The sequence below is a fragment of the Taudactylus pleione genome, unplaced genomic scaffold (assembly GCF_031769625.1).
Source record: "Taudactylus pleione unplaced genomic scaffold, aTauple2 ptg000619l, whole genome shotgun sequence".
NCBI lineage: Eukaryota > Metazoa > Chordata > Amphibia > Anura > Myobatrachidae > Taudactylus > Taudactylus pleione.
The window spans coordinates 3,486,141-3,512,852 of record NW_028285021.1 but is presented as its reverse complement, the minus strand read 5'-3'; the positions used below and the strand labels follow the sequence as shown (position 1 = coordinate 3,512,852).

At 46.2% G+C, this 26,712-nt stretch overlaps 1 protein-coding gene across 2 annotated transcripts in view; it reads right to left on the bottom strand.

Moving 5' to 3' along the window:
* DAGLA (diacylglycerol lipase alpha) overlaps positions 1–26,712 on the bottom strand; it is a 47,990-nt gene that overhangs the window by 6,013 nt on the left and 15,265 nt on the right. For both annotated transcript variants that reach the window (XM_088454531.1, XM_088454530.1), the window contains exons 7-19: positions 10,075–10,209; positions 9,887–9,964; positions 9,683–9,807; positions 9,283–9,442; positions 8,947–9,030; positions 8,792–8,869; positions 7,516–7,596; positions 7,048–7,190; positions 6,895–6,963; positions 6,746–6,818; positions 6,459–6,655; positions 6,243–6,372; positions 2,207–2,397 (exon numbers count right to left, since the gene is read on the bottom strand). In XM_088454531.1, the coding sequence (XP_088310657.1) occupies positions 2,207–2,397; positions 6,243–6,372; positions 6,459–6,655; positions 6,746–6,818; positions 6,895–6,963; positions 7,048–7,190; positions 7,516–7,596; positions 8,792–8,869; positions 8,947–9,030; positions 9,283–9,442; positions 9,683–9,807; positions 9,887–9,964; positions 10,075–10,209 (1,544 nt within the window). The remainder of the gene's footprint in view (positions 1–2,206; positions 2,398–6,242; positions 6,373–6,458; positions 6,656–6,745; positions 6,819–6,894; positions 6,964–7,047; positions 7,191–7,515; positions 7,597–8,791; positions 8,870–8,946; positions 9,031–9,282; positions 9,443–9,682; positions 9,808–9,886; positions 9,965–10,074; positions 10,210–26,712) is intronic.

Sequence of the window (26,712 nt, the reverse complement as noted above, 5' to 3'; positions counted from 1 at the left end):
AGCAGATCACGCTTAAAAGGACATATGGAAAGTAGAATTTGTACCACCACTCTGTGCTGCCATGTAAGACGACAGCAGAGATAGTTCATGCTTTCCACTAAAAAAAGCAATAAAACATTCCTCCCAACTACAAATACATTGTGATAATAGGGTTTTACTTCAAACTTATTTGTATACCAAGTTCATCAATAAGTGTGCTTATGTAGCTGTGCAAATCATTTTTCTTATTTCTGCGTAGATAAGGAAATGCTAAAACATGACCCGCCAACATTACGTAACATAAGTTCTAAGGCCCGGTGCCACTCCTACAGTTTGGGAAGCCGCGTAGCGATCAGAGGATCCTCAGAAGCAAAGACTGTAATTAATAATATTCCACAATGACAACTACGTAATTCTTTGAACCGCATCTGAATCCGTTGATCATTGGCCTGATAAATGCGGCTTTCACAGCAGTAATTGTGCCTAACAGAACTGCTCTTCTTGACAATGTGTGGGATGTAAACAATGACCCAGGGCATACTACGTTCCAGTGTCCCTATAATAAAAACTGCAATATGATTTCTCCATGGGACAACATTATTCTGTGAGTTACTTGGAGTATCAGAACAGTACAAAAATGATGTGCCAGCAAGACCCCAAAACAATTCATGGCTGAGGGTGTAGTAGCATCCCCAAGTATGGGCAGTGTGGAAGTGGAATGTAGGACATCCTGGTTAGAGAGGGTTGAATCACAGAAATGATAGTAATTTGCTGCGAAGTTTACCAGCAGAGGGCGCTCCTAGTCAATAGAGGAATCTACCATTGTAATTCAACCCATTATGCTCACCACACACCCTGCTGCTGCTGCACAGCCTCCTGGATAATGGTGATAAATACTGCAGTTCAGCCAGCAGTTTCCTCCCACATTATAGTGTATTCTATAGGACTACAAAACAAGGTGGAAGCTGGACATTACATGATGAGCTGCATCATTTATTTGCACCCTGTGGAGCAGTAAGATCAGCTTTAAACCACTCTTCCATTTTCAGGTTTATTGGTCAAAATATACAGCACAGCACATTACCAGTTTTACCAGGTACATCTCACTAATCAGCACTACCACCCATGAGGTTTTCTCTGTTCAGAGCAAATATCTATATGAAAAATATCCTTTTCATAGAAGTATATAAAGTAATGCCACTAATGAACATTAATAATTATTCAAATGATTGTGTATAACTGAGCTGATCAAGATACATTAAATGATTGTTTGGTTTGGATACATTACTAAATAATAACCACCGTGTTCTTTTAATTCCTCTTCTGAAATGTTAGGATAAATGGGCTTCAGTAATTGAGCAGATAGTGAGTGACTGACAGGTTTACAATCATGCTCTGACACATTAACTGTGTGGACAGGACACAACCAGTGACATCACAGCAGCTTAGAAGAGTGCAATTTAATGTTTTTGATCACATTTGGAAAATGCCTAAGGACATCAAAGGCAGGAATGGATGGATAGATAGATGGATAGATATTAAGTTTGACCCTGGAGAAATTGCAGATAATTGTCGGATATTAGACACTTATAAGTTAATTTACACAGAACATTTTTCTTTCTGTTCCGTATTGCTCACTTGATATTCTGCGCAAACTTGAAGGCAAATAGGTATGTATAACGTACATACAATCCATCCTCACATTGAGAGGAAGAGCAGTGTCACAGATCCTACAGCAGGACGGGCAGCACTAAGAGCTACTCACAGGACAAGCCACCGACACAGAAACTCAGGAAAGATGGGATCATGATGGAACTTATGGGGAGACTGAGGACACAAAAGCTTCGTAAATAATGGCAGGTGGTACATACAACAAGCAAATGAATTACGAATATAATAAATGTTGAAAAACTCACAGATGAGATTACTAATCACGACACAAACTGGCCATGGTAATGCAAGAAAAAGTGACAGAACAGTGTCCATTACACAGGCGAACAAAGAGAAATCAGATCACACAGGACCCTGAATAATGAGGACAAGAGACATGCGTAAGAGGGGAGAAGAAAGGTACAGTAGGGGGAAGTGGAAAAATTAAAGAACAAGTTCCCACTCAAGTGTGTTAATACAGTAAGAATAGAGCCCAAGATGCTGCAGGACACATCACTTACTGACAGCTCTGCAGCATACGGGACTTACTAAATGTCATACAATATCTGAGTCTTACTTGGTGCTACTGTTCCTCCTATTGGCATTTGTCCCAGGCATGATGGCGGGTATCACCTCCAAGATCGGGGGAGACAGGTGTGGTGGCTGGTGAAAGATCAGTTCTGGGTTCAGATCCACCTCTGTTGGACTCACCATCACCTTGGCAGCTGAGAGGAGGGCAGTCTTGCCCTTGTTATAATTCTCCAAAACCTGTTCAGGAGACACCGGTCATAGAAGCATAACAGGAATCCTACACTTGACGAACCAACAAAAGAAAATGAGCAGCAAAAGCCACTCATTATACAAAATATTATATAACAAAAATTACCGGACGTTCCTTCCCAAGCAGCTTAACCCATTTATGAAGAACAGCTGCCTGATACAGAGGACCTCTGTTCCTTATAAACTGATTAAATGACTTCTATTTGTGTAATACACTTTGTGAGGTGTGTACTCGATCGGAAGCTGACCCACAGTGGTGGCCTGTAACGCCTGCTTATTCTGAGGACTCGGGGTGTATTTAATACCCACATAAACCCAACCCGTTGTAGCGCCCATTTTTAAATGGATGAATGAATTTACTGTTTAGGTATTATTGGTAATGAAAACATCATAAACTTTTTTTGAAACGCTGAATCTCCCATACATCTAGCAATAACACAAACGTCTCTCTCTGTATTTCCACAAACATACAAGTTACAATGCACAGACTCATCAATAATCCCAATACATGTCACCACATGACCATGTCTAACATCTGTATATTTAAAATGTTGGGTTTTGTTAGAATTCCTTCCACTGTGTATGTACTGTGGGCTTTACAAGACCACAAACCTAAAATACAAAGTTACTTTGCCTAAAAGAGCTACTACTAACACTGGGCCTGATTCAGCAAGGAACGCAGTTGCTTATACGCCCACAAGCGGCCGATTGTTGCGTTCTGCGAATGCATCACAGTGCGTGAACTAACCATTGCGATCGGGACTGCGATCGCAGAGGCTACGCAGACCCATGGCAGAGTGATTGACAGGAAGTGCCGTTTGTGGGTGGTGATGGAGGTGGGAATGGTCGTGCGAACACAGGCGTGCCAGTGTGTTGGGACGGTGTTGCAGGGTGTGCATTATCCACAGCGATACCATACGTACCCTAAGGCCTCATAGCTTGCGCTGAAGTCAGCAAATCCTGAAAGAGGTCTGACCTGCCTCAACTGTGCGTATGGTTCCGATGTTACCAATTGTTAAGCTATGTTGTCAAAGTATACGGATGTCAGTAAGGGGAAGTGGGCGTTCTTAGGTCAGGCTGCGACCTCAATGCGAATGCAAACATTTACATATCACCGCTGATATTAGCAACTGCGTTGTGTGCGTTTAAGCAGAATAGCGATCCATGCTGAATCAGGGCAACTGTCAACTATATTGCCTATGTTAGTTAGATACTTATCAAAGCAGGTTTTTTTGTGGGTTGATACTGCCCCCTTCATCACGCTAACCTAACTGCAATAACACCGTGATTTAAATCAATGTTTCATCCCAATTGATTATCTTCGGGGTCCTGTTAATACAATTTCTATTATTCCCTTTGATATGAATGCTATCAGCTACGAGTATACATTCTTCATGCATAAACCCGTTCTCAGCAGGTCCTATTATGACTGCGCCCCCTTGTGGTCTATTTCTCATGTCAGTATTCCAGGGGAGCAGTGGGCATTTTTAAAAAACATTTCTGATAACTGGAGACAATAGTTTACACTCAGCTGTATAACAAATTTAATTACAATATGAAACATTATTTCTTAAAGTACTGGAATGGTTACATAAGGTGACTTTCAGGTTTAGCGGTCTTTAGCAGTTCTTAAGTTACCAGTGCAATGACACAAATCAAGATGGCTGCATAGGAAGACATTTCTGAAGCATGTCAGATCGGCCTTGGGGTCCCTGTGTTCAGGGGCTGGCTGGCAACTTTTAGCCTGGGGGGAAAATGCATGCGAGGGGGCCCTGGCAGAGGAGTAGCGTGTAGCCAGGGTGCCCGAAGAACATGCGTGCTACGGCACCCCCCCCCCCTCAAGTGTTCCAGGGAGGAGGCGGGTCCATATGGGATTAATGTAAAGTAAAAATAAAGATTAGGGGCAGCTCCATCGTGGTGCCCATATGCAGTGCCCCCCTGTGCCCTAGGAGAGGACCCCCTTATGCAGGCCTCCAGTAGTGCCCCCACTAGTGATCCCCCCTATGCAGTGCCCCTTATACAGTGCCCCCAGTAGTGGTCCCCCCTGTGCAGTGCCCCTAGTAGTAAGCCCCTTATATAGTGCCCCCAGTAGTGGTACCCTCTATGCAGTGCCCCTTATATAGTGCCCCCAGTAGCAGTCCACCCCCCATGCAGTGCCCCCAATAGTGGTAACCCTTAGGCAGTGCCCCTTAAATAGTGGCCCCAGATGTAGTCTCCCCCCTATGCAGTACCCCCATTATTGGCCTTTTTATAGAGCCCCCAGCAGTGGTCCCTCGATGCAGTGTGCCCCCAGTGGTAGTCCCCTCCCCCCTATGTAGTGGCCCTAGTAGTAGTCCCCTCCCCCCTATGCAGTGCCCCTAGTAGTTGTCCCCTCCCCTTGTGGCACTGGTAGTAGTAGTCCCCCCTTGTAGTGCCCCTAGTAGGAGTAGTAGTCCCCCCTTGTACTAGTAGTCCCCCCCCTTGTAGTCCCCCCAGTTGTAGTCCCCCCAGTAATAATCCCCAGTAGTGGTCTCCACCTTGCAGTGCCGCCAGTAGTGGTCCCCCCCTTGTAGTGCCCCCCAGTAGTGGACTCCCTCTTGTAGTTCCCCCAGTAGTAGTCCCTCCCTCTTGTAGTGCCCCCAGTAGTGGTTCCCCCTTTGTAGTGCCCCCAGTAGTAGTAGTCCCCCCCCTTGTAGTGCCCCCAGTAGTAGTAGTCCCCCCCTTGTATTGCCCCCAGTAGTAGTAGTCCCCCCCCCTTGCAGTGCCTCCAGTAGTGGTTCCTCCTTTGTAGTGCCCCCAGTAGTAGTAGTCCCCCCCTTGTATTGCCCCCAGTAGTAGTAGTCCCCCTCTTGCAGTGCCTCCAGTAGTGGTTCCCCTCTTGTAGTGCCCCCAGAAGTAGTAGTCCCCCCCTTGTAGTGCCCGCCCCTCCCCCAGTAGACACGCGTAATAAAAAAAACCCCACTTACCTCAATCCCTGCTCCCGCCATCGCCGTCCGCTCCTCTATCTGTCATCCTCTGGGGCCGGGCCGCTCTGCATTATGAGAGAGACGTCATGACATCATGACGCCTCTCCCATTGCCCACTGCGGGAGCCGGAAAATGGAGTGGCTCCTGCAGTGGGCGCAGCAGCAGCCAATGAGAGTCTGACAGACTCTCATTGGCTGCTGATCAAAACAAACACACAGCTGCCGGTGTGTTTGTCACTTGTGTAGCGCTGACCGAACTCCGTCCGGTCAGCGCTACACGCGCGGTGCAGTCTGTATCACAGTGACACAGACTGCCCACGGCCCGCATTACACGCTGTGGCCCGGGGGCACATGGCACCCTGCCCAGCCCGCCACTGCCTGTGTTCACAAATATTTTGTTGTTTGGCTGATAGAATTTCACATAAGAGGAAGCTGAAGAGCAGGAAAGGTATGGAAATTATCCTATAGTGTTGATCAGGGCCGTAACTAGGGAAGTGCGACCTGTGCCGTGGCACAGGGCACTGCAGGGCAGGCGCTGTTTGGGCCTGTCAATTTTCCTGTTTATTATCATTCTCACTTTTAGCTTCCTCTTATTTTATCCCCAGCATCTCCTGGCCTCCCCTATCGCTTCCCTGGCCCTTCCCCATGAGGCCATGGCCCTTTTTCCAGTGCTTTATATCCCTATTTGAAAAATAGGAGGTTGCGCCAATGCGCTTTCTGGCACAGGGCACCAAAAAGTCTAGTTCCGGCTCTGTTGTTGATGAACTATCATAACCCTGCTGAATTTAGCAACAGTGGATCTATAGTATTATTGAGTGAAGCTTTAAAATAAGTTTAGGTAGAAATCCTGCTAAAGTAATTTGTCCATTAGGACTGTAACCCCCCTCACCTTGTTCAGTCCTTCCATAACTACGTGTGGGAGATGTTCATGCAGCATGGCCGGTGAGATGATTACTTCCTCAAACGCTTTGTTGTCTCCCCAAATGGCAAAGTATGTTGGCTCCTCTTGATCCCAGAAACTGTATAATATAAAGGAAAATGTATTATGATCCCATACACACACAGAATAGGAGACCAATGACTGGACTCACGTCCTGGCACTCACCAGCACTGCTCAGCAGGATGATTATGCACAACATGAATGATCCGTCCAGGAGGGTAGAGCGGCGTGCTGGCAGAGAGTGCTATGGTCAGGTCACTGGGGTGGGTCCAGAGACGATTACTGGGCACGGTTATCCCCTCGGACTCATCAGGGAGTTCTGATTTAGGTATACACTTTGTGCCCCCCAGAATGATCCGCCACTATAGAAGCAACACAACAGAATTGCATAAACAGAAAATCAACAAACATTCTGGACTCCAGGAGTAGAAGGTTTCAGGCCAACGTCTAACCTTTGGCTTGTTACTCCTCTGAAGAACATCTAGAAGATGCCTGCGGAAACCTTCAAGCTGAGATAAACCAATCCTAGGGAAGGTAAGAGCAGTGTAAGTCCCATATTCTCTCTAGCACGTAGGTCAGACAACAGCTGGGAAACATTTACCTTGGAACTAAGTCTTTTCCCAGAACTACAGATGTAACAAACTCCTTTGAATATTCCATGGCATCCTCACTGTAAAGCATTAATTGGCATTAGTGTAGCTTACAAATGCCATCCTGCAGAAGAGTTCTTTCATAAACCCTGAGCATTATGTACCTGAGGAGGCCCCCTGGTGGAGAGTAAGCAAAACACTTCAGGGATGGGTACTGTGGGCGCAGCAGAAAGGAAAGAATAGCAGCAGTGCCAGCTCCCAGTGAGTGGCCCACCACGATTAGGCCGTAGTGTTTTGTTCCACGGCCCTGATGACAAAGGAAGAATAAGATGTAACTTATTATCACCTATAGCTGCCACTATCTGAGCTCATGAAATGAGAGACATCTGCAAGGGCTACAGTATGAGAGAACACTAACACCTCAAACTCACTCTGCAAATAAAGCATCATGGACATCCCTCCACATGCTTACTTACTGGTCTCAGAGGTGTTTCTGTATCGGGAAACCATATCCTATACTAGCTTTAGTTCAAGAGTCAACCGCACATAACCACCTCATATAAAAAATTCTTCACATATTATACACTTAATGCAGTCCTTTCTACAGTACATGTGCCCAATGTGTAACTTACCAGGTCTCGGCCGAATGCTTGGGAAAGCACCATTTCTTGCTCCAACTTTTTCTTAATGTACTCAGCAGAGAGAACCATTCCCTGTTAACAGCAAGACGCATGCGTGACCATACAGCCTCATATGAGCAAAGGGAATGTCCTCCCCACCCCCAGCACAGAGCTAGGCAGAAGTTCATGGCCATACCATTGACAAGGGTGACATCACTAGAAGGGCAAAGTGCGTGTCACTGATCTCTCAGTCCCAAAGGGTCACCCACGCTGGTGAAATGGCTCTAATTTGGGATATGTGTATGATCTCACACAAGCATGACTGATACAAATATTGCAAAATAATCAGGTTAAAAGTTATATTGGCTGACACAAGCGTGAGATATAACCAACATACTAAGAGTAGTGTAACTTGATGACTTAACAGATCAAAAGTCTTCTGAAGGCAACCTATTAACTGGCGTTTTACATTAGTTTTTTACCGCAAAAACGCCTGTAACATGCATTAACAACCGCAGGTGGGTATGAGACCTAAAAGCATGTTTGAGGTTTCAGCAAAAAGTCATAAAAAGTATCCTTATAAAAAAAAAAAAAAAAAAATTGCTAACATAGTCTTAATGAATATGTTGTTAAAAACACTTTTCCAAGAAGTAAAACGGTTTTTATAAATATAGTATGATTTTAGGATCCTTTGTAAACCATATCATTAGTTTGGTACAGACCCGATAATAATTTTACATTTTTCTTCTTATTTAGAATATGGAGTTAATGCCATTTAAAAGGATAATTTTACTCACTTTCACACAGAACCTCTGTTACAGAATATTTATTTATTTATTACCAGTTATTTATATAGCGCACACACATTCCGCAGCGCTCTACAGAGAATATTCGGCCATTCACATCCATCCCTTCCCCAGTGGAGCTTACACTCTATATTCCCTACCACATGCTCACGCACATACACACTAGGGTTAATTTTTGGTAGGAGCCACTTAACCTACCAGTATATTTTTGGAGTGTGGGAGGAAGTTTCCACCGGGAGCACCCGGAGGAAATTGACGCAAGCACAGGGAGAATATACAAACGCCACACAGGTAGGGCCGTAGTGGGTATCGAACCAACAACCTCAGTGCTGTGAGGCAGTAACGCTAACCATTACATCGTCTGTGCTGCCCATTACACCATCTGTGTTGCCCATTATCACCCATTATTAAACTTCATATATTGCCCGCCTATTACGCAGCGCTTTAGAGATAGTAACTGAAAGCTCAACAGATCTGTCTACCTTGTGCCCCAACCATGTACCATGGTGACCTTCCACTGGTAGGCGCTCTGCATCTCCTGTAAGGTCTGTCAAGGCGTCCTGGGAAAATGAAGAGTCAGCTTTCTAGCATATACCTGCAAGTGTGCATCACATGAAATCTGACTTTAGCGTCATACCTTAGGAGAGAGTGTCCCACGTATACTTATCACCACTTTCTTTTTATCATGATCTACTGCCACAAAGAATGGGGTTTCATAAACCTGTAAAGAGAGAATGAGGTTACAGGCTAACCGAAAATGTAACTTAAGACACAGCAAATACCTACAGAGGGAATAAGCCATACATGCAGATTCATTCCATAACTATGTATTATCATCAATAGAGGTCTCTAAATATTGTGCTGTATTCTATTATCATCTTATACCAATAACCCCTTTGTAGATGCACCAGATCATTCACAGTCTGGTGCAAAAAGAATGTGGGAAGGAAGATGAGCAGGGAAGGAAACTGACCGCATCATGACATGAAGTGTACACAATGTCCACCATGTTCATGTTCTCATCCAGGAAGTGGCGCTTTATGGCAATTGCATTACAACCACAGCAGTTATCTTCCTCGATGGTAACTCCGGGGGCAAAGCGAGGGCGAGAAGAGCAGAGGCAGCAGCAGCTGCTAAGGACGTCATACCATCAATATGCAGAAACAAGGAGGAGAAGGGGGAGAAATATCAGTGCCAGGTTAAAAAGACAAAGTATAGTCACTGCATAAAAAAAACACCAACAAAAAAATCTCAAAAATTAAAAACGAGCAAAGAAAGCAAAAAAAAGGTAAATAAAAAAAAAAGAAGTGTAAAATAGCAAAAGTGAATAAAATTCATGAAAACAAAAAGAAAAAAAATCAGGAACAACTCACGAGCATGCACCCGCCAATCGGCAAATGCCACAAGTTGGTTTCCGGATCAAGTACATGGGCCAACCATATGCTGCCAGTGCGAAGAGCATGTAATAACAAACCTCCTTGTATCGCTGCATCTCTTGCTGGAGTGAAAGAGAGAGAGTTTTAGTAGGAGCCACGACTCGGATATAGCTGTACTGTAGTGGAAGTTGTGGTACTCACAGTATTTTTTAGGTCCAGGTACTTTGTTTTTCTGGTGACAGGCATGCCAGATAAGAAAGCCAGAATGTCATTATTAGCCTGAAAGAAGAGTAAAGAGTGCGGATTAGATTATGACGCGCATTTCACTCAGTAAGTCACTAGACCCCATTCTATGCAGTCCCATTGTTTAACTTTCCCGCAGGACAAACCTCATCGAGCACTGCGTTACGTTTTGCCCTCTGTCTCTGACGTAGGAGGACGAGCCCAGCAATGATGTCAGATGGAACAATATCCAGATCACGGAAAAACTCGGCAAACAAGTAGGCAATCTCTGAATATGCATCCTGCAAGAGGAGACAACTACTGAGCAGGCACAAGCATAGCATACAATACTATGTCATTCTATTTTTATTGGTCTGCAATAGTAGTAATCTTTGCACATAAAATACAATCAAACATTTATATGGGGAGCAGTGCAAAGCAGTTTTATATAAACGTGGCAATATGTGGGTACGGGATCCCGGTGGACAGGATGTAGACAGTCAGAATACAGACAGCGGCATTCCCGACAGTCAGAATCCCGACAGACTTTCAGAAGTAACTCTAACTCTTCTCTCCAGCAGCCTAACCCTAACCCTCCCCCGCAGTGTAACCCCAACTCTACCCTCCCACAGCCTAACCCTAACCCTCCCCCGCAGTGTAACCCCAACTCTACCCTCCCACAGCCTAACCCTAACCCTCCCCCGCAGTGTAACCCCAACTCTACCCTCCCACAGCCTAATCCTAACCCTCCCCCGCAGTGTAACCCCAACTCTACCCTCCCACAGCCTAACCCTAACCCTCCCCCGCAGTGTAACCCCAACTCTACCCTCCCACAGCCTAACCCTAACCCTCCCCCGCAGTGTAACCCCAACTCTACCCTCCCACAGTCTAACCCTAACCCTCCCCCGCAGTGTAACCCCAACTCTACCCTCCCACAGCCTAACCAAAACCCTCGGCCACAGTGTAACCCCAACTCTACCATCCCACAGCCTAACCCAAACCCTCCCCCGCAGTGTAACCTCAACTCTACCTTCCCACAGCCTAACCCTAACCCTAGTGCCTAACCCTAATACTACAAGATGGGATGTCAGTGATCGGGATTCTGGAGCCGGGATTTTGACCACCAACATCCTGACCGTCGGGATAGCGATTACATCCCATATACAAGTAATATAACAATAGTGTTTGCACGATTCATACTGCATGCACTAAAGTGCTCCCAGTGATGTACAAGTCACATAAGCTGCACATTCCTGCCCGGTACTTGTAGTGTCACAGGGCCTGATTCAGCTCAGTACAGAATTACAAAGCTGCACGCAAGCAGCTTTGCAATTCCGTCCTTGCAATTATTTCCAAGGCAGCAGAAGGCACAATGACTCCTACATGCATTACTTATCCGAGCTGCTTTGTACAACGCATCGGATAATCTGCGGGAACATCGGCTGACTAAGTGACCCATGGGGTTACGCAAGCCGGCTGTCGCAGATGAGAGAAAGAGGGCAGGAAATCTCCGTCAGCTGACGGAGATCCTGGCCTCTTCCCACCCCCCCAATGGTGGCGACACGCCTCTGTTTCGGGAAACTGAGGCTGTTGCCGCCCCCTCCCCACCCACAAAGAGCAGCAGACTGTCAAATCAATGACAGTCTGCGTGGGGGAATCGCAGACCTGCTTTGCACATGAGCAGAACGGGTCTGGCACCAGCGCAGATTCCTGACCATCGGGGATCTGCGTTCAGCAGTGCATGCTGAATCAGGCCCACTGTGCGGCCTGTGCGTGACTTGGTCAGTACTTCGAGCACAGGAGGGGTAGAACCTGCAGACTATTTCAGAAGTGTCAAGCAGCTGTGTATTTGCTTTGGTTACACCTTATAAAACCTGCTGAGAAAAAGTATATAGTAATAACAGCTGTCTGTTATACGGTGATATGAGTTTAATGATAATACAACAACCACCTCTACTAGCATGCAGCACTCTGCCCGAGTGACATACGTTTCAGTGATGTGTAAGGTTTGGTTTGCTTAGTAGCTGGTGAAACTTGTTAACCATTGAGGTCTACAAAAGTTGTGATAACCCCAGTAATATTTAGCAATCCACAGTTAGAATTTGTAATACAAATCTAACAAATTCTTAGACATGTATAAATGATAAATGTGTGGTAGGAGTTCTTTCGCATAACTTGTAGTAAACATTATTAAACCATATGTTTAATCATTAGCTAATATTTGTACAGGGTGTTGCTTGAAATAAATTTGCGACTTCTTAAATGTATGTATTTTCAGGTTTAGGCAAAATAAATATAGAAATATACAGTTTTTAATTTGCAGATTTTTATAATGATTAAAAAGAGTGCAGTTTCATTAACTGTTATGTTTGATTAATGTCACTCATTATATAGAATGGACTATAGTTTACGTCTAAGCCAACAACTAGCCTATATCACGTACTAACTGCTTTTCTCTATTACAGTAATATCAACTCTGTAGATGTACTGGGATACAGCATAGGGTTTGGAAGAAAATAATACATTTTCATGTCAATATATTTATTGTACAGTTCAAGGACAGGAAATTATTATTTTTTTTTCACTAGCACGATTATAAAAATATATTGATAAATAGAAACAAATTAAAAGGAAGACATGAGGTCTATCACACCAAGTGCCGGATTCAGCTAGTCGTGGAAGTGTTACGGTGGCTTCGCTCGCTACCATCCGCTAGCGGATTTCTGCTCGCAGCCTATGGAGGCGCGAGAACTCTCAGCAACAGTAAGGCAGCATGTGTCTAATTGAATCCAACACCAAGACTGTAGGATTACTTAAGGTGCATACACACTAGACGATATGCTCCCTGAGCGATATCGTCTAGTGTGCCCCCGGCAGGCTGTGCTCAATGTCATTCATGACATTGAGCACAGCCGCTGAACGATATCATTAGCGATATCGTTCAGCGCCGGGCTCTCTCACCCATTCCCCGACATGCAGCAACCTGACGAGGTCGTCAGGTTGGCCTGCATATCAGCGCGATGAACGATGATGACGAACGACCCGCGGGAACGCGCGTCGTCGTTCATCTTTTTTGTGTTAAAAATGGACGATAAAGTGGACGACTGAACGATAGCGATATCGTTATCGTTCAGTCGTCCACTTTAATCGCCCAGTGTGTACGCACACGAAGAGTAGATATCCACATGAACTGAAAGCCAAATGGGCTGGAGTCAAATGGAGGAGTCATTCATCCATGGGGGCAATTCAATTCTCCTCAATGTGTGGCTGCACACATCACCGAGAATTATGGTAAACCAACATCACACAGTTTTCTGTGCACCCCATGAGCTGATGGAGGAACGGTCGAAACACCTGCAATCAATGTTAATTGAACTGCCCCCATTGTGTGTAGTTTTGTACAGTGTGCAATTAAGGTAAACTGAAAAGGTTAACACTTTACAATTGACGTAAACAAACAAACAATAGATTCTAAATCAGCAGTAATGTTTTATTTTTAATGACCAACACTGGTCTATTGGATTTTGTTTCTTATCAGAGGAATGTTTTTGGGCACTGTTTATAGAAACGATACGGAACGGCGTTTATCTTCCGTTGTAAAGATTTCCCGCCTTGTATTATAATGAGCCATGTTATTTAGTTAGCTCAGCTATGAGATCTCAGAGTGAAATAGATCCTCGCACTACTTGCACTTCTCTAAAAATGGGATTTTGGTACCTACCGGTAAATCCTTTTCTCTGACTCCACAGGGGACACTGGAGGTGCTTACGCAGGGGTATAGGAGTCGTGGATAGCTGGAGCTGGCACTTTAAACAATTTAGAAGTGTGAAGCTTCTCCCCCTCTATGCCCCATCAGCCCTCAGTTTAGAAAATGAAGACTGAGAGGAGATGAAGAACAAGCAGAGTAAAAGGAAGAGAACACACAATAACCAAAACATACAACATACGGAACAACCGAACAGGCAGGCAGAGAGCGCTGAGGTGGGCGTCCAGTGTCCCCTGTGGAATCAGAGAAAAGGATTTACCGGTAGGTACCAAAATCCCATTTTCTCTTTCATCCACTAGGGGACACTGGAGGTGCTTACGCTGGGGATGTTCCAAAGTTTACCCCATGGGCGGGAGCACTCTGCGGCACCTGCAGAACAAGACGGCCAACACGATGCTGAATCCGCAAACGTGTCAAATCTGTAAAAATTTACAAACGTGTGAACTGAAGACCAAGTTGAAGCACGACACAATTGTGACGTGGGGGCTCCCCTACCGGCCGACCATGATGCACCCACAGAACGTGTGGAATGAACTGAAATGGACGAAGGAGGCCGGCGGTCGGCACTAACATAAGCCTGATGAATAGTCGGCCGGATCCAACGTGACGAAGTCTGCTTAGACGCTGGCCAACCCCTCTGAACCTCATCAGAGAGGACAATAAACAATTCAGACTTACGGAGGGAAGTAGTCCTGACAACATAGATGCGGAGAGTTCTAACCACACCAAGTTAGAACATCCAGAGTCCTCCACCAAAGACGGTACCACAATAGGCTGATGAATATGAAAAGCCGACACTACCCTGGGAAGGAAGACGGTCAACGTCCAGAGTTCTGCCCTATCTGCATGAAACACCAGGTAAGGGGGCATATAGGACAAAGCACTCAATTCCCAAACTCTACGAGCCGAAGCTAGAGCCAGGAGGAGGACCGTCTTTCAAGACAAGTACTTAATATCAACCTCTTCCAAAGGTTCAAACATGGACGACTGAAGAAACAGAAGCACTAAGTTCAAGTCCCAGAGAACTACTGGAGGTACAAAAGGAGGCTGCAAGCGGAAGAACCCTTGAAGAGACATTAATTAAACATCCTGTTGATTAATGTCTGAAATCAAAGATAAAGCATTGAACAGCGATATTAATAAATAAGAGGCTGAAAGCGGGACATTGCCTCTCTTTCCCTATAATTTAATTCATATGCGCTGTGCTCTTACAACAGCCTTGAAACTTGTCACGTAGATAGGCAATAGATAAAATATCATTGGTTTGATAAAAGAAATCTACTGTCAATAAAGACTAATAGGACTAATTTAGAAACATGTCTGTTATATAAACACAGCACTTTAATGTGTCAATTTAACTTCAACCATCAGTATAACTAAAATATATAACTACAACAGCATTTGAGCCTACAATTGAGATCTACATATGAAATAGCAGCTGTTATATTTTAAATACACTTTTTTCTTGACTTTTCACTTACTGCATTTTAATATTTCACCAATTCTCATTTTTATTACATATCAATAAAAGTATAAGTTTTAAAATAGCTGGTTCAGAGTGCACCAAATAGGATGCTTTCTTTTTTTCTTGAATAAAATTGTCCATGTTTTTTAGCATCATGGTAGCACCCACCATCATAAACTTCGAAAGGAGGAATATATAGTAAAGTAGAGTAGAGGTAATTTAAAACCTTTTTTCAAATTAAGATTACTGCAATTTATGAGGTTTGAACCTAAGACAATATAATAAAGTACATACCCAGTCCTTTGGACACTGGAGCGGGACTTATTCAAAACAAGTTTCCCCCTTGAAGAAACGTCTGCACCTCAGGAATGAGGGGCAAGTTTTGTTGCAAGAAAATGGAAAAGGCAGAAACCTGCACCTTTAAAGTTCCAAGACGAAGTCCAGAATCCAAACCCGCCTGAAGAAAAAACAGAAAACCGGGACAACCGAAAAATCCTAGATGGATGATCCCGGCTGAAACACCACGAGATATAAGAACGCCAGAAGCGATGATAATGCGCAGCCGAAACTGGTTTCCTGGCGCATAGCATGGTGGGAATAACTGTCTGGGGGCCTCTGCATTCAGGATATCGGTTTCAAGAGCCACCCTGCTATAGAAGATCTGGGCGCAGAGGAAAGGCCCATGGATCGTCTGACAATAGGGACCGAAGGTTCGAGAACCAACTTCTCCCTGGCCAGTTCGGAGCCACGAGAATGACAGAGGCCGACTCGTGTTTTATCCTCTTTAGCAGTCGAGGAAGAAATGGAATCGGAGGAAAAAGGTGAACGAAGTCGTAGGTCCACGGAACTGTCAGAGCGTCTACTGCCTCTGCCTGCGGATGTCGAGTTCTTGACACGTAAACCGGGAGCGGACGATTCAATCATGACACCATGAGGACATCTCAATCGACGTATCAGCGCGTTGAACACACCTGGATGAAGCTTCCATTCCCCAGGATGAATATCCTGGCGGCTTAGGTAATCTGTGCCCAGTTGACTTCTCGCATGACCATGCGACTCAGAGGCCTTCCTTGGCGGCTGATGTACGCGACGGCCATCGCGATAGAATTCTTATTTCTTCTATCAGAGCATTGTAAATCGCTCTGTTCTCACACCTTTATGTGCCACCTTTGTTCTAGATGGGACCATTGACCCTGAAAGTGATGATCAAGGGCTACTGCTCCTCATCCTTGAAGGCTGGCATCCGTTGTTACGATGATCCAGTTCAACACTCCGAATCTTCGGCCCGCTAAAAGATTGGTGGATTGTGTCCACCAGAGAAGGGCTACTCTGGTAGCTGGGCTCAGACTGATCTGTCGATGTAGAAGCAGATGATATCCTGATCCCTGTGTTAGTAGGTCCAGCTGAAACAACCTTGAGTGGAACCGCCCGAACAGTAGTACCTCGAAAGCAGCTACTATGTTCCCCAGGAGATGCCTACAAAGAAGTAGGGAAACCTTCTTTGGTCTGAGGACCAGCTGAACAAACAACCGGATATCCCGGGCTTTGTCTATTGGAAGAAAGATCCTCTGTGATGCCGTATCTAAGATCAGTAAGGTCAGTAAGGCTGATTTCGCCTTGAGTAACAGGTCGTCCAAATAAGGGATTATGTTCACTCCCTTTGACTGAAGGAGAGCAATCATGACTGACATGATTTGGGTGAAGATGCTGGGAGCCGAGGAAAACCCGAACGGCAATACCCGAAACTGATAATGATCTTTCAATATGGCGAAACGCAGAAAGGCTTGGTGTGGTTCCCAGATGGGAACGGGAGATAGGCATCCTTAATATCCAGGGATAATAGGAACTGTCCTGGTTCCAAGCTCGCAATAACAGACTGCAGAGACTCCATTTTGAACCGATACATCTTCAGATACAGGTTCAATGACTTGAGGTTCAAGATGGACCTGACCGAACCATCCGGCTTCGGTACTACAAACAGGTCTGAGTAAAAAAACCCATACCTCGTTCTGGAACCGGAACTCCCACAGATACTACTAGAGACTGGATAGCCTCCTGTAGAATTGTGGCCTTGTCTGCAGGTATTAGCAGACCTGTTGAAAAAAAATTTTTTTTTTTTTTCAGGTGGGCTTCCACTGTAGGTGGTCCCAGGTGGGACGTTAGACCGTCATGCCACCTGTTTTTTTTGCTGGTTTAGGCTCCTGTCTACATGCAACCGTGTGTGGGCGACCTCTACCTCCTCTTGCTTGTAAGGGAGCACCTCTGGCTCTACCACGAAAGGAATGTGGCGTACAAAAGGAATAAAACGAAGGTCCAGTGTAAGGTCTTCTGGGAGCCGGTGCAGTAGACGGGAGGAAGGAAGACTTACCCCCCTGTGGCTTGGGATATCCATTTGTCTAATTCCGGGCCAAACAGCCTGTCGCCATTGAATAGTAAACCCTCTACCGCCCGCTTGGATTCTGCGTCCGCTTGCCAGGCGCGCAACCAGAGGGCTCTGCGGCCCGAAATAGCAGAAACAGATATGCAAGCACTAATCTGACTGATATCTTTTGACGCTTCTCCCAGGTAAACTGCAGACTCACGGATATGTTCTGCTAGTAGGCGTACCTGTAATCAACTGGTCAGCCCAGCAAACCACCGCTTTGTTAACCCAAGTAGTAACAAGGGTGGGCCTAAGTTGAGCACCTGCTGCAGTATAGATAGATCTTAGCGTTGTCTCCAATTTACGATCCAAAGGATCTTTTAGTACTGTAGCTCCCGGCTACTGGGAGTGCTTCTTAGAGAGACGGGAGACGGACGCATCTACTGGAGGGGGGAGGTTCCCACTTCTCCATCATGGTTGATGGAAAAGGGTAGCTAGACGAAAACCGGCGCGGAACTTGGAACCGTTTATCCGGTTGTTTCCAGGCCACTGAGAACTGCTGTTGAAGCTGCAGTGAGAATGGAAAAACCGCCGAGCGCTTTCACACTCCTGGGATGCAGGAATTACATCCTCAGGTAAGTTAAGGATTTTTCTGGCCGTCAAAATTAGAAATTCCACCCCAGGAGAGGTGGACTCTAACTCTTGAGGGGTATCGTTTTGTAATGATTCCTCCAGTTCCCCTTCCTCAGTATCCTCCGTAGTGAGGAATTCTTCGTCAGACTCTTCTAACTGAAGAATAGCCGATAAAGGACACTTTTGTGTCGGTCCCTGTAAGGAAGTGGAGGGTGCGGACACAGCTGCACCCCTTACCTGTACCAGGGTGTCAATAGACTTTGTTAGCCCAGCAACCCAGGGAGGCTGACTTGCGTGTCTCAGCTAACTCAGACGTTAAATCCGTCATTACTCCTACCATGTCAGCAGCCCATGTAGGTGCAAGCGAGGCAGTACTAGCCATAGGTGGATCAATTGCTATACAAGCATCACATAAAGTGGACCCAGCGGCATGCAGCTTAGATAGTTTGTTGTTACCCTTAGAACCGACAAACATCCTTTGTGATGCCTTTTCTGTTTGGCATGGATACACACAGTCACCACACACAGAGGGACAGAGTACAAACAGAAGTAATGAAAACAGAAGGCTGGCTTGGGACACAGAGGAGGAGATACACCCCACTCACTTCCCACTGATCAGATTCCCTGCACTTACAACCCCAGTGTATTATGTAGCCAGAAATGGGGAGCAAGAGAATCCAGCCTTGTGAATGCTGCACTCTTCCTGTATAAGGGAGAGATGTAGGCATTTAACAGTTAAAGATCGGCAGCCACGCTGTTTTCTACAGCCGCTTGCCGCGTATAGAGAGAGAACATCTGCAGGTTTAGGCTCCGCCCCCTTCTTCATGCCCCAAAGGGCCACCATTATGGCTGTTATGAGCCATTACCTCCCCCTCCGCACTACACCGCGTGCATCAGCGGGGAGAGGGGAGAAGCAGGGAGCCGCATGTAGCACTGTTTCAACTGCGCTATTGTAATTAAACACAGCGCCGACCTGTGCCAGCGCTGGACAGCGGGGAGAAGCAGGCAGCCGCATGTAGCACTGTTTCAACTGCGCTATTGTAATTAAACACAGCGCCGACCTGTGCCAGCGCTGGACAGCGGGGAGAGGGGAGAAGCAGCAGGGAGCCGCTTGTAGCGCTGATTCACTGCGCTATGTATAAATAAATGCGCTGACATGTGCTAGCGCTGGACAGCGGGGAGAGGGGAGAGGCAGGAAGCCGCTTGTAGTGCTGTTACCACCGCGCTATGCATAATTAAACACAGCGCTGACATGTGCTAGTGCTGGACAGTGGGAGAGGGGAGAGGCAGGGAGCCGCTTGTAGTGCTGTTACAACTGCGCTATGCATAATTAAACACAGCGCTGACATGTGCTCGCACTGGACAGCAGGGAGAGGGGAGAAGCAGGGAGCTACGTGTAGTGATTACACACAGCCTCCCTAACACAGCAGGAGCAGGAGCCGGGGGATGTGCAGTTTCTTACTCACTGCGTGTCCCCTGTAGTCTCTCTCTGGCAGGTCAGCACAGTCTTCTCTTCTTCTGTGTGAAGACTTGCTGTGGCGGTAAGGAGCTGTCAGGAGCTCTTTGGAAATGAGCCCTGTGCACTCCTTCCTGATGTTTGTTAAAACACCAGGGCGCCAGGTACCCGGACCCCACCTTTTAGATAGGTGGCGAAGGGTACCTATAGGAATGTAAAAGATGCTTTAAAATAAAATAAAATTAAATAATATAAATGTATTGCTGGAGCACAGCATGATGTGACCAGCTCCTAGAGGCACATTGTCTAAACTGAGGGCTGATGGGGCATAGAGGGGGAGGAGCTTCACACTTCTAAATTATTTAAAGTGCCAGCTCCAGCTATCCACGCCTCTATACCCCAGCGTAAGCACCTCCAGTGTCCCCTAGTGGATGAAAGAGAAATAAGAGAGAGCGTGCACAAGAGCTGGGAGATGTAATTGAATCAATATTCCTGCACCCTGTGGTCACGCCATCAAGACTGTGGTGACCAGATCCAGGGATCCCTAAAAAGTAGTGAGCTTAAGGGTCCTAATATTGCAGGATGTTTTTTTTTAAATGACTTTGTGGGTGCAGGGCTGGACTGGAAAAAAACAATCCCACACACAGAGCGCTGGTATCATCAGAAGTGCATAAAGAGATAAATTGTCATTTACAGCTAATTTAATAAAATTACACTCATAAAAAATACACATAAAAAGCAATATACATATAATAATAGGCAACTAGTAATTAGCAGTCCTGATGATCCAATGGTCAATGAAATAGGCAATACTGGCAATGACCAATAGGCTGTAAGTACTGTAGTATGGAGCATTCAATAGGACAGATATAGGTTCCAAAGTGGCTTCAGGAACCATAATGTCCCAAAGAGATCTGTCAATGATCCAACAAAGCAAAATGCATGTAGGTAGGATGTATAGATGATCCATATACAGGGCAGGCAACAAAAATCATGGGGCCCTGTACAACCTGTTTTTTAGAGGCCCCCCATCCCCGGGTCCCTGGCAGGTCTCTCCAGCCCTAGTCCCCCTTCTGTCTCTTCATCCCAAGACCCCTTCTGTCCCTCCAGCCCCACACTTACCTCACCTTATTCTATGTTTTCTGGCTGCCTGCCGCTGTTTCTCTGCTCAGTCTTTCAGTGGTGCAGCGCATGTGACGTCATGAAGTCACGTGCGCTGCGCTGCAACAAATGACAACTTTATTGCACCAACTATTGTCAGTGCAATACAGTGGCTCCCTGTCTCTTCCACTGGGCTTGTTGGGCAGATGCCCAAGGGCCCGAAGCTTCTAGGGGCCCGCCAACCCATTCCCCTGCAGCCGCGGCCAGTTAGTAAATTAGTGCTATTTTAAAAAGCTGGCCGCCGGCGCACTGTAGTATTCCGCTCTGCTCTGCTTCCCCCCACCACCCGTGACGAGTACTCACCTCCGTCCATGAGTGCGGCGTGTGGCTCCGCCCCCACCAGATAGTTGTCACTTTCTCCAGGCTCCGGCTGGCTTGCGTGTGGCTCCGCCCCTTGCTTCCCACAGTCTGTCACTCACTCTGTCTGCAGGCTCCGATTGGCCACTGTTTAGCCCTGCCTCCTGCAGTCTGCTTGTCACTCAACTCTAAAGCTCCCAGCTGGCCGGTATTTGGCTCCACTCCCCCGCCTCCAACAGTCTGTCTGCACTCACTGATCCATGCATAGGAGGTGAGGGGAGTAAGGAAATTTTTTTTACAGGTATTCGTGGATTATCTACTTGGAGAGGGGACGTGACTGGCTTCAGGGATACATAGGTGAGTATGTGAGATAGTGAGTGAGCATGTATGTTTGAATAAACTTTTACTTTCACGGTGAGTCTTGTCATTTTTTAAATATTTTTTTGCAGGTGAACTACAGGTACCAGCAGGTCCGTAATGTCCTGCATGCTGGTACTTCTGGTTCTCCAAGTACCATCATGCGGGGGAGGCTTGCTGGGACCAGTAGTTCTACTGCAAAAGACAATATTTTAATTCTTTCAAATGCACCACATTTTTAAATAATCAGCCCCTGGCTGTTGCATTACTCCCCCGCTAGAAAGGGTCCGGTGCTGGTTATGGATAATACAGGGAACCCCTACGCTTTTTGTCCCCTATATTTCCAGAACCAGCTCGGCTGAGGGGACTCCTGCGTTGTTTGTCCCTTGTATTTAGCACAACCAGGACCGGCTGTGAAAAGCCCGGGGCTGGATGTGCTTTGGGGAAGGGGGCAAGACATTTTTTGTTTTTTTACTTTGTTTACATATTTTTTTAACAGATGCATGGACGGATCTCACTAATCTCACCAATTTGCAATAGCACCTCTCCTTGTGTATCAACACCTATTTCCCTATAGACTGTAAGCTTGTGAGCAGGGCCCTCTTACCCTTATGTATGTCATGTATGTATGTCTTTTACAACCCAGTATAATGTTAATCTTGATTCAAATTGTAAAGCGCAACGGAATTTGCTGCGCTATATAAGAAACTGTTAATAAATAAATAATAAATAAATAATCTGTCCCTCATATGTGTCTTTTATCACAGCTGCTTGCTGCACAGATCTCACTGGTCCGTGCGGACATCTGTATCTTGATGCATCCATCACAGATATCCCTGATCCGTGTATGCAGCATCATGCAGATCCAAACTACATATAATTCAGGCATACACACTGAACGATATGCCGCCAGATCGTGGACGATACCGACAGATCTTTCCTGCAGCAGGAAAGATCTGACGATACAATGAATGACCAGCGGCCGCCCAGCCTCTGCCGCGTAGACTCCTGGACACGGGGGACCCATCACGGTCTCTGTCCCCTCAGAGGAGACACCTCTGCCACTTCCTCTGTTCCGACTCGGACTCCCGACCCGGCCACAGGCGCACACACCCACCTTCACTGAAAAGGTAAGGGCTGTGCTGCGGCTGAGCAATAAGCTCCAGGGCAGTGTGAGAGACACAACTGCTCATACACAGCAGCCTATCTCCAGTGCTGCTGTGGGATATTTATTTACTTGTGGGGACAAAAAAGTTGCAGGTACTTTATTGGACTGCAAGGGACGGCTTCTCAGGTCCAACTCCACTCCTCTGGTTACCAGGAGCAACCACCAGCTCTCCAGCGCCTATGTTTTATATACAAGTCATTTTGGAAAGATTGCACAACTTTTCTTTTTTGGGCAGCTGCAGCCTATCAATTATCCATACACAGTATACATAGTGAGCGCCAGGGGCAGCCAAACCTTTCTATTTTTTTAATCAAATGTCTGATTGATTTTGTACTACTAAATGTTTCATTTTATTGACCATTTCAATTTTTTTGTCCTGTGAATGGCTGGGTAGGGGCCCCAGTGCATTGCTTTGCTCAGGGCCCATACTGCTGTTAAGACAGACCTGCCTGCCGGATCCTCAACCCCCTGCCTGCATTGCTGCTGCACTGATCAGCAGGGGCCCTTGTACATGCCTGCACCCTGCTGATCACTGCAGCAGCAGCTCAGGCAGCGGTTACTCTCTGGCAAGGACTGGACTGACTGGCAACTTGCAACATGGGGGAGGGGAAACATAGAGGTGGCCCCGACTTTTCTACCGGCGTACTGTAACAGAAAAAGGATGTGACAATAAGCCTGTAGGCATGGTGTGCCTAATGGGTGTGTGGCTTAAATAGTCATGAATTGACTAATTGAATTAATGTTAGGGTTACTAATACCACCCTCAAACACCTTTATAAGGGAATCCAATTGATTGCAATGTGCTGTGCCCAGCTGCACACATTTTGTCAATTATGGTATTGCTGACATCACAACTTTTCTATGGTGTGTGTGGGAAATCTTTCGATGCTGGCGGGCACAGTGTCAGGGATTTGTATTCACATGCACTACTATAAATTGCTAAATGTATTACCAAATTCTTCATTGCTTTAAGAATAAGGAACTTACAGCGGCATGGGAGCGGAAGTAGCATAAAACTAATTCTCGGAACTCTTTTTCTGATTGTTAGGTTTTTGAAAAATCTTTAATAAAAAGATATTACAAAAAAAAAAAAAATTCTCATACTCTGTACAAAAAAAATAAAAAAAATGCAAGAACAGGCCTGGTAATATGGTGAGCATATGACTAAGCAGTAAACCAATCTATAACGGGACAACCAGGTGAGATTGGAAAACATGGAAGGCAGACAGACACAAGAGTGTCCCAGCAGTAGGTCACAGCAAAATACAAGTAGTTCGCAGCGCAGCACCTGTGAGAGATCATTTCACAGGGCAACACCAATCCAAAACATAAGCAGCAGGAATCGTATTGGAGAGAAGTCAGAACAGAACGGGAGAGGAGCCCGTCAAGCTCATAACCAAGGAGGGAGGGGTTCACCGGGCAGCAGCTGCATGGAGGAGTCATCAGAGCTAGCCAGGAGGCCTTCTGTGAGCGGCGGAGCCGCACTGACTGATGAATGCTGAGGATGTCAGAACAACTCTACTCCACCTCTGCAATGCTCCTGATTGGTGAAAGAATCAGCCCCCCCTCTTGGCAGCCAGCGCCACGGCTGCATCACGCGGTAATGGGCCAGTTGGATACCGGTCCAAAATCATTCACAGCTGGTGTGGCCCAGGGAGCACATATGGCATCCTGCCCCCCTGATCCAGCCCTGCTCTCCGGGGTCCGGTTCAGTTGTGCCCCTAGGCCCGCTCTGTTGCCAGGCCTGTCCATATATTAGCTGATATCTAACTGCTGGTGTCTTGATGAGATTCTCACTTATACCCTTTTCCACTGGCCAAAATACCCGGGTTATTGTCGTTTCAACCGAGGTAGCGGCTCAGTGGAAAAAATCCCGGCATTTCTTCCCGGGTCTCGAGCAGGGTTTTATACGCGGGTAAATACTCAGTGGAAACGGGTAACCCGGGTCTTCCGCCTCGGGACCCGTTCACAGCATGCTTATTGGGTGCTATTCAGAAGCTGTCTGTGACAGCTGTCACCGGGGAGGTAGAGATTACAGCCTCCCCGTATGGTAAGGACCGTACCGGTGTTTACCCCATCCCCGCTTCACATGGGGAGGCTGTAATCTCTCCCTGCCCATCTCTCCCCGGTGACAGCTTTGACATCACAGCCTCCCGAAAGGACACCCCACTCCACCCCAGGAAGGACCCCCTCTCCCCTGGAGCTGGAGTTTCCAGCGCTTGGTGCTGACATCATCTCCAAGTGCCGGGACTGTACCCGTATGCAGTGTGAACGGCGCTGCAGTGGGAATGGGGTAAATACCGGGTCTGACCCGGCTTGGAACAGTGTTCCAAAACCCTGGACAGACCCGGGATTTTGGTGCAATAGGGCTATTAGAACACCAGCATAAACAAGATCCAGATAACAAGACAGGCTATTAAATGACTAGGAACGCACAATATCTAGTGCTGAACTGAACTGCAAAAATTTCCCAGACCCAGAGTTGGACTGGCCCACAGGGGTACAGGGGAAATCCCCGGTGGGCCCCACAGCCTAAGGGCCCACCCCCTCTTCAAGGTGTCAGGTTCCAGACATCAAATTATACATTGTTACTCTATTAGATGGTCAGTTATCTGGTGGAGCAGTACCACTGATCAATATGGGTGATTGGTTCCCTTCTATACAATCTACACCTATTGATTAGCCAAGCATTTTGGGTGACTTGCCACACCCCCTCTGATGGATAACCACACCCCTTAAGCATGGGCCCCTACCACTGCATTCCCCGGTGGGCCCTTCATGCCCCAGTCCGACACTGCCCAGACCTAGTCTGCATATTAACTATTTTACTCCATAATTTACGGTAATGTGCCAGCCACAGGAATCGCTGACTAGAGATGTATTAAATAAAATATAGAAGAAAAATTAAAAAAGGTGTCAAGAGCTCAATCTTTCAGCTCAGTTATAACCCTATCTATTCTTCTGTGGGATTTAGAAATATATATTAGCACCTGCAAACATTAAATACAAAGAAACTGCTTTATAATCAAATGCATCACATCATGATGGAATTGTTAAGTAGACTGTGCTACCCAAATGTGCAACATGATGTACCAGGGGCCATTGTTTTGCCTCGAAACGTTTGCCTTTTTTATGATGTGTACCTGGATATTTTGATTAATGAATGTAAAGCTCATATTAGTTTGGACAATACTAAGGTTTGAGGAGACCTCTCCACAAAGGAGACTCAAGCAAGGTTGATGACTACACCATACCTTCCTTGGAGGCAGGCTGTACTATACATAACATCATTATATCCAACGGCTCAGCAGCAATGTGCCGCCAGAGATTATAGTAAACCGTTGCCAACTTTGCTAGACCAGAATATTATATGCACCACACAATTACACTCCATTTAGATGTCCAAGGGGAATTGGCCCCATATCTACCCATGATCCCCAATCTCCAAACATTTTATATAATAAACCCCTCAATGTTCATCCATATAGCACTGTACAAAGCTCCCATATGTAGCACCCCATAAATATACTACCCCAACGCTTAGCCATATAGCTCACAAAAGATATAGAACATGAAAATATATTTTTTATATATATATATATATATATATATATATATATATATATATATATATATATATATATATATATATATATATACACACATATATATACATATACATACATACACATACACACACACACACACAAACAGTGATCTATGGCCCTGATTCATAGCCGGACGCTCTGACAGAGCGCTCGCTCTGAATCAGGGCAGGCCTTTGTTTTTTTAGAATGGCCTCCTGGCCGCTCGCATAGCTGTGGGTGACCACCCACAGCTATTGCGAGCGGCCATGATGATGGTCGCGATGGTCAAGACCATCGCGACCATCAGACTAGCGACGAGACCCTTGTGGTAGGGTCTCATGGCCGCAAGCCCCAGAGAGCTTTCGGCTCAAATTGAGCCGGAAGCTCTCCCACTGACATCACTGGTGATGTCAGTGGGGCCGTCCCCAAACGGTAGGCATACACAAGTCCCGCGGTTCAAATCCCGACAGCGGCAGGCCGACATGGCTGAAAATACCGATCGTCCCCAGGTAAGTATGAACTAACCTAACCCCCCTAACCCTCCTTAGGGGTG